The sequence below is a fragment of the Lycium barbarum genome, chromosome 9 (assembly GCF_019175385.1).
Source record: "Lycium barbarum isolate Lr01 chromosome 9, ASM1917538v2, whole genome shotgun sequence".
NCBI classification, from domain to species: Eukaryota; Viridiplantae; Streptophyta; class Magnoliopsida; order Solanales; family Solanaceae; genus Lycium; species Lycium barbarum.
The window spans coordinates 114,551,576-114,560,493 of record NC_083345.1 but is presented as its reverse complement, the minus strand read 5'-3'; the positions used below and the strand labels follow the sequence as shown (position 1 = coordinate 114,560,493).

Here is an 8,918-nt window from a genome sequence, read left to right as displayed (position 1 = left end):
ATATTTCCTTTTAGTACATCACTTTCACAGCTTCATTCCAAAAAGTGAGTAAAATTTTGAAGAAGTGACAGAGGTTTCACAGCTGTTAATTTATGTTAGTACTCCCTCAGTCACTATTTGACGCAGTTTAATCGGACACGAAATTTAATAAATAAAGGCAGATTTTTTAATTTTATAATCTAAAATAAATTAAAAATATTTATGCGGTTACAGATATCTCGTTAAGCCTAAAAACTAAAGTTTGCACATTTTTTTTTGGATTGACTAAAAAAAAAAGTGTGTCGTATAAACTGGGACGAGTATTATATTTTCTGTGGTACATAATTTATGGAGTATATACCTTCCTCTATAATGGCACTTTGCTCTTTTTTGTTTGAGTAGCCTTGAGGGTATGCAAAGAATCTCCAAAAAAAAAAAAAAAAAACTTCTTTTTTACACTTAACATTCAGTTGCATTTGTTGTACAAAAAATGGAGGGCTTTGAAATGAGTTCTTGAATTCTTTCATAGTGTGAGTTTCTTGATTTTTTATTTTTTTTAAAAGATCTGTTAATTTTCTTGTTTTCAAGTTAGCTTAAAATGGCTCCAAGATTGAATTTTTCTGAGTGGTGGGGTAAGGATAAACAAAGGGGAACACCAGTGATAGTAAAAATGGAGAATCCCAATTTCTCCATTGTTGAAATTGATGGTCCTGATAATGCATTTAAGCCTATAGAAAAAAGTAGAGGCAAAAATGCTAAACAAGTAACTTGGGTTTTGTTACTTAAAGCTAATCAAGCTGTTGGTTGTCTTGCTTGGGTTGCAACAATTTTATGGACTTTAATTGGTACTATCAAGAATAGGCTTGTTTTCAGACAAGGTGTTTCACTTGCTAGTGAAAAACTTGGGAAAAGTAGTAAACTACTTTTCAGAATAATTAAGGTCTGTTTGGGTGTTTCATTGTTTATGTTGGCTTTTGAAGTTGTTGCTTACTTTAAAGGTTGGCATTATTTCCAGAATCCAAATTTGTATATAATACCACATACTTCTGATGTCTTGGGTTTGTTTCACATAATATATGTTGCTTGGTTGGATTTTCGCGCTGATTATATCGCGCCTTCAGTGCAAAAGTTATCCACATTCTGTACTGTTTTGTTCTTGATTCAGTCTTTAGATCGTTTGGTACTTTGTTTGGGTTGCTTGTACATAAAGTGCAAGAAGATTAAGCCAAGGATTGAAGGGGATCCGTTTAAGTCAGATGATCTCGAGGGATCAAACAACAGCTATCCAATGGTTCTTGTGCAGATTCCTATGTGTAACGAAAGAGAGGTATACCACTAATTTTATTTTGCCGCCCTTTTGAACTGTGGATATTTTGTCTTCTCATTTTTGTTACTATTTAAGTTTCGAACTTCGCATTAGGAAGCAACATGAATTACTTTTAAACTTTGAACTAGTTGAATTTTTGTATATATGCGTCGACTAAGGTGAATTCGACTCCTTTTTTGCTGTGGTGCTTTTAAATCATTTGTATTTACGGTTTCCTGGTTATAACTTTATTTGTGGTCTCTTTCTTCCTTTTTTTTTTTTTTTTTTTTTTTTCTGACACAGTAGTGGTCTCTTTCTTACCTTTTTCTGTTTTAGACGAAGGAAGCCGTTGATGCGCTGTAGCCTGTAGGGATTGCTTAAACTTGGGACTTACTTTTCTCTTTGCAAGATAGTATTTGACATATTGAGTATCTACTTACCAATTAAGGAACTTGGGCATTTTGGGGATCTTAATCTAGTCTTCAAACATAGTACTTAAGGCTTACATTAGTCGTGTTCTACGTGCAAGTAGGGGCGGAGCTAGAGGGTTGAAGGGGGTTCTGATACACTTAATTCAGGAGGATGAAGCCACGTCAGCTGAAATAGCTACAAAAGCTGTTAGTCGACAATTAGCAATTAAAGTTAGTTAGGTCAAGTAACAGATTTCCGGATTCAGTTCCCATTCATTTCAGTCATTCTCAATGTATAAATCCTTGTACTGTTCTCCTTACAATTCATGTACGAAAATCATTACAGTTTCTCTACACTACTTCTTCTTTCCTCTCTGTCTTGAGCTGATAATCTCGAGCTCCTGAACAGCTATAGATTTCTCGGATTATTCCAATCCCTGCAATCTAGTTAACAGGTTCATCTGAATTCCCTTCTTCAGCAAATTACACTGCATGATCAAGGTTAAAATTGTTTTTTATATGTATTTAGTAGATGTTGAATCCCGTCAACTTTTTCGTATGTTTACTTTTTTATATATGAATCTCCGTGAAAATCTTGACTCCGCCACTGCATGCAAGAAAACATGGTTGCTAGACGATGTTGTAGTTTTGCCATGAACCAAATATATTTTTCTTCTTAGTTTCTGTTTTTCCCCCCTTCTGAGTTGAGTATTCAAAAGTTTTTCTCCGTTACCGGTGTTGCACAGGTATATGAGCTGTCTATATCAGCAGTCTGTCAACTTGACTGGCCGAAAGACCGTTTGTTGATTCAAATTCTTGATGACTCCGACAATGAGTGCATCCAAGAGTTAATAAAGTCAGAGGTTGCTAGATGGAGCCAAAAGGGTATCAACATAATTTACAGGCACCGTCTGGTTAGAACTGGTTACAAAGCAGGGAACCTGAAGTCTGCAATGAGTTGTGACTATGTGAAGGATTATGAATTTGTTGCAATCTTTGATGCAGACTTCCAACCAACTCCAGATTTTCTTAAGCAGACAGTCCCACATTTCAAGGTAAAAATATATACTTTTTTGTGGGATAATTACATTTTGGGACCGCTGTAAAACATAATCCGGTAAATGTATATGTTTTGTACATTAAGTATAAATATACATACAATATATATATACAGTATACTTATAATATACATATAATATAGATAATCAGTTTATAGGTTTTGTATATTTTGGCTAGCGCCCGTAATGTTTTACGGCCGAGAGGCGAAAAAAGAAAAAAGGCCTTTTCTTCCTTTGGTGAGTTCATTGATGTTATTGTTGGCAATTAACATGTATGCTTTGCCACAGGATAATCCTGAGCTAGGATTGGTTCAAACAAGATGGTCATTTGTTAACAAGGATGAAAACTTGTTGACTCGTCTCCAAAACATCAATTTATGTTTTCATTTTGAGGTGGAACAACAGGTGAACGGGGTATTCTTAAACTTCTTTGGTTTCAATGGAACCGCTGGTATTTGGAGAATTAAAGCCTTGGAAGAGTCTGGAGGTTGGCTTGAGAGGACAACTGTGGAGGACATGGATATTGCTGTTCGTGCGCATCTCAATGGTTGGAAGTTCATATATCTTAATGATGTGAGGGTAAGGGTTATCCACTTTCACATTTTTGTTAAATGTGCTAATGGTCCCATATACAATCAAACCTCTCTATAACAACATCATTTGTTCCGATATTTTTTGGCTACTATAGCGACATGTTATAGAGCACATAATATAACATAACATGAAATATCGGTTCCATAAGAAATATGGTTGTTATAGAGAGGTCTGACTATATTGCTAGTTTGACTAACATTTGTTGCAAGCGGTTTTATTATTTTGAGAATTTAGTTGCATATAGAACTAGTTTGGGATTGAGATGTAGTTGTTATTTTTATTGTGTGCTGCACTTGCAAGTAGAAGCTGGAGTTTTATTGACTTGACTAAGATTCAAGGGTCCATAACTCTGTCCATTAGTTGCCATAACTCTGTTCATTAGTTGCATTCTTTCATTTGAAATGTGAAACTGTTCATCCTCTTTCATTCTATCTTGTTATTTAGCTTGAAACATAGGCCTCACTCTACACTGTCAGATGTCAGATTTCAACTTTAGTTGAAAACTCAGAAAATTCTGAGTCGTGTACTTGAATCGTTCCCGGTTCATGAAACAAAATGATTTACGGCTGCTAGATTGATTCTCTTTTGACCCTTTTCTTTTTTAAAAGTTTTAATTGAAATCCTGTTTGATGAAGTTTTGCCAGGTCCGTATACCTATTAACATTCAAATTTTGATTATTCAACTATTCTTTTGTAACTTCGGAAATCTAATCACAATGTTCATTGTATCCATATGGAAAAAAATAGGTCCTGTGTGAAGTTCCTGAATCGTTTGAAGCTTATCGGAAGCAACAACATCGGTGGCATTCTGGCCCCATGCAACTTTTCCGAGTTTGTCTTCCTGCTATTGTTACTTCCAAGGTACATTGACTCCTCTCTTTACTTTGGAAAATTTTTGAGATCAAACACTCTAATGAAGAGCACTCCTCCTGATGTTAGAGAACCTACAATATTAGTAATAGCTTGTTTGGTCAAGCTTTTAAAATCTCTCATTTTGAAAAATGCTTTTTGTTAGAAGTGTTCTTCAGAAAAAAGTACTTTTGGAGAGTAGTAGTTTGTGTTAGTCTAATCAATTTGAAAATCACTTTTTCCAATATTAGAACAGTACTTTGTGCTTGGCCGATGTTCCAAAAGTGCTTTTGGGGAAAAAACTTTTTTAGCTTGTGAAAAATAGCTTCCGCTGCTACTCACAAACACTTATTTTTTCCCTAAAAGCTTGGCCAAACACCTCAAATTTCTACAATAAGCACTTTTGGCTTCCTAGGAGCTTGGCCAAACATGCCATTATATTGAAATGGAAGGGGTAGTGAAATGAATATCGAGGATTCATATAGCCAATCCCAACTAGCTTGAGATTGAGGCGTAGTTGTTGTTATAAATATTCTAATGATACTTTATTTTGAAACGTTTTGCGCAGATATCAATATGGAAGAAAGCCAACTTAATACTTCTTTTCTTTTTGTTGAGAAAACTCATTCTTCCCTTCTATTCATTCACATTGTTTTGCGTAGTTCTTCCTCTAACCATGTTCATTCCAGAAGCCGAGCTCCCTTTCTGGGTTGTTTGCTACATACCGATCCTCATGACCCTTCTAAACATCCTTCCCGCACCAAAATCCATTCCTTTCATCGCCCCCTACCTCCTTTTTGAAAACACTATGTCAGTGACGAAGTTCAACGCGATGGTATCTGGACTTTTCCAATTGGGAAGCTCATACGAGTGGGTTGTTACCAAAAAGGCAGGAAGGTCTTCCGAATCCGACCTACTGGCTGCTGCTGAAAAAGATTTAAAAGCATTTGGGGCATCGCAGATTAGTAGAGGGGCGTCGGAAAGTGAACTTTCTGAGCTGAACCGATTGAACAAACAGAAAGATGAAACTTCTACACCTGTTAAGAAGAGCAACAAAATATACAGAAAAGAACTAGCTCTTGCTTTCTTGCTCTTAACAGCGTCAGCTAGAAGCCTTTTATCTGCTCACGGACTCCACTTTTACTTCCTACTTTTTCAAGGAGTGACGTTCCTCCTCGTTGGTCTCGATCTTATTGGAGAGCAGATTAGTTAATATTGTTAAAGAGAGGAGAAATAGCCACCTACTTATTGTGTTCAAGAATTGGTACATTTTATCTCGTCTGGACTTTGTACCGGCAGAACAAGAGAGACCAGGGAATAGCCAGGATATTTCCTCTTATCGACTTCTGCTATATGAAGTGAAGCCGGTTGAATTTTGTAAGCGAGACTATTATGCGATGCCTGTGTGAATTCCCTAATATCGTTAGATAGGGTAATTGTTGTCAGTCTTTTACAGAGAGTCAATTGTTTGTCAATAATACCATAGTCTATAGGTAGAAGCAATCTCATTTTTTTTACCTCATTTATTTCTGATTTTGAGATTTCTCAAACAGTATTTATGTTGTTTAAGGCATTTCATATTCATCATATTATGTATATAAGGATCTAAATGGCTAAATAAGGCCTAGTCAAATACTTGCTTTTCAAATTCTTGGAGTTTTCTATTGTAATGAATGAGACACCCTACCATCCATGTACATTTGCTTTTGTTCGTTTTGATATTATACATTTGATTTGATGTCTTCTTTTTTACCATGCGCTGGTGTAGAATAATTCTTGCCTGCGTCCTATCTTTAGGAAGTGATTAATCCTGTAAACCTTTATGATAAATACTCATGGAGGAGCCACAATGCTACAATTGTGGCCCCACGCGGTCGAGATGGAACCCCATGCCCTTCACTGTTTGTCACCTCAAGCGAGTACTACTTATGTGGTAAACTAATGTGATTTGGTGTAAACATCGAGCGTAAGTTTTTCCATATATATATATTTGTGGTAAAACATGCAATAGTAATTACCATGGAGTGCATTGAAATAAAAGATGGAGGAAGCAAGGCCCAAAGCAAGAAAGGGTGGTTGCACCAAGTGAAGGTGGAATCACTGGGTATCTGCTATGTTCCATCTATGCACGTATCAGATGATTCTACTCAGATCTACTCATTAAGATTTAGAAAGATGAAAAGAAATCACCTAATTAACGTCCTTCGGTCTCTGCTAAGATTTGCATCTTATCTCCCATAATTTTCACTTAATTGATCGTTGCGCCTGCGCCACACACTTAGGTGCCCACTTTATGGCCCTTCTATTGAGACCGTAGAATGGTCCTCCAAATGATGAGCTTCACCTCTTTTGTGAGGGGGAGTTTGTGGGGAGAGGGAAGAGGGGGGTGGGGGGGGGGGTGGGTGGGGGGGGAGGGGGAGCGGGAGGGGAACCTGTTTTATTTAGGATTTCTATATTGTATAGCCGCACATCAAAATAATAGCCGGGAAATGTATATATTTTGTGTGTATATATATACATATATACGTAATTAGTGTATATTTTTATATATATGGTTAGTTCTTGTAATTATTTTTCCAAATGTGTAATTTTCCCTTTTTATTTTTATAAGGATATTGAGACAATAGTGTCGGTAGTGCAAAAACTGATTGATCACATGAATCTTGAGTGGAAAATTGAAGTCAGCTGAGGACTTAAAACTTTCATGCATCTATTCCCATTTTACTGTTTATGGCATTGTTTACATAAAGGGACCACAAATCTCTTTGTGGCCAATTTGCAGATTTTGTGTTTTTTTTTTTTTTTTTTTTGGTACCAAGAGCTTTTGTGTTGTGTCTTTTGTGGGGGAGAGGGGTATGTTTTCTGTTGGGATATGTTTTGACCACAGTATATGGTCCATGCGCCATTAAAATTTTGTCTTTGCAACTAGAAGGATTTTTTTCTTTCTGATCTGACAAGTTACCAAAGTGATGAGTCCTTTTGACATGTTACATTAAATTGCATTTAGATATTCTCCAGCTAGGCAGTGTGTTTATTAATTTCCTTTTCAGTTTTCAACTGTCTGTCCATTTATGTACTTCCTTTCTGGCTTTACGTTCCCTTTTAACCGGATAAACCGTTATTTTTTACTTCAAAACTCGGTGGATAATGAACCTTCCCCTATTTCTTTCTTCACTTAAATACCGGATTTGGATCACTGGTAAAGATTTTGAATTCGTGAGGGTTAGCATTTTTGTTATCCAAGTTTATCAAGTGGTTAGTTAGTCCTCTTGCATATTACATGCTATATAATTGATCTAGTGATTCTCTTGAAGTATTTTAAGGAAGGTTTATTGAACTGATTTGGTACAAACCAAAATTTAACATTTTATATAACATTTTGAAAATTGTATATAACATTTTTAGGATTTAATATAATTTGTTGATGACTAGTTATCATTCTTTGCGGCATTTTAAGTCCAACTATTCAGAAAGTCTGTTTTTTATCCCTTCCCCCAATAGCTCTCCCTTTTTGTTCCTTGGTGACTAAAACCCACAACCTTCAATTGAAGGTAGAGAGTGTTTACTATATGAGCAACCCTATTCAGAAAATTAAGTACCGTCTAGAAAATAAAATATATGCTTACTTACGATCACAAAAATTATAGTCAAAGCTCCATACTTATACCTTTTCTTTTTCTTTTGTATTTTCAATATGTAAGGACTAGCTCAAAGAGACTTGTATTCTTTTATACAGCCATTTTCCCCCCTTCAGATAGTAAATCAAAAATTTTGATCATATACCACTACAGGATAATTTCATGTAGAATAAAGGGAAAGCTGTATCTACATTTTAATGACCTTTTAATTTACGAAAATAGGATTATCTCAATATAATATGATATCCCTTATTTCGCAGGCTATATCTACATTTAATGAACCTTTAATTTATGAAAATAGGAATATCTCTCAATATAATATAATATCCCTTATTTTGAAGTTTGTAGTTTCCCTGGCTTTTACCCTTTGCTTTTAAATAACAGTGCTAACTTTGTATACGGTAAAAACCGGATGCGAGGCAAACCGGTGGAGCGAGGGGACCGACTGATCTGCCTTCTTCGTCATTGGAACGACCAAGCCCGGTGACCCGAGCATTCGTGGCCGTTGGTCCGTATAGCCGTTGGTCCGTACGGCTGTTGGTCCGAGTAGCCGTTGATCCGTGTGGCCGTTGGTCCGAGTAGCCGTTGGTCCGTGTGGCCATTGCACGCGGGTCACACGTCAGTAACGTCCTGTCCTGGTCAACTACCCACCATGCGTGTGTCAGACGGCGCCGTCAGTCCCATCCCACCAAATCCGTGCAGAGCTGTCCTTGTTGCTATTATTTTATTAGTTCACATCATATGAGACCCATGGAGGTCACACTATAAATAGAGCACATCCCCCTCCTTTGTAAGGGTTGACTCCTTTTACTTTCCAAGAACACTTGCAATAGAAGAATTCATATATACAATCTCTCTCATTATTTGATTCGGCCAAGGCCACTCGTTATTGTTGTTATTGCATTCCATCCATCAAGTGTCACACATTATACACAGACATTTGTGTTACTAGCCAACTATCATCTTTAGCCGTTTTACTAAGGTGCTCTTAAATATTCACTTTCTTTATCCAACACACATCAAGAACAAAGCACGTATCCTATATCCATTTACAAATTTAATTGATTATCCGAATCCGGGGTAA

General features: G+C 36.5%; 1 protein-coding gene across 1 annotated transcript; it reads left to right on the top strand.

Annotated features, from left to right (window-relative positions):
- Nucleotides 1–357: 357 nt before the first annotated feature.
- On the top strand, nt 358–5,893 carry LOC132609511 (probable xyloglucan glycosyltransferase 5). Its single transcript, XM_060323527.1, has 5 exons — nt 358–1,306; nt 2,442–2,750; nt 3,042–3,332; nt 4,095–4,208; nt 4,765–5,893. Exons 1-5 carry the CDS (start codon nt 578–580, stop codon nt 5,407–5,409), a joined length of 2,088 nt encoding a protein of 695 aa, XP_060179510.1. The 5' UTR covers nt 358–577; the 3' UTR covers nt 5,410–5,893.
- The last annotated feature ends 3,025 nt before the right edge of the window (nt 5,894–8,918 follow it).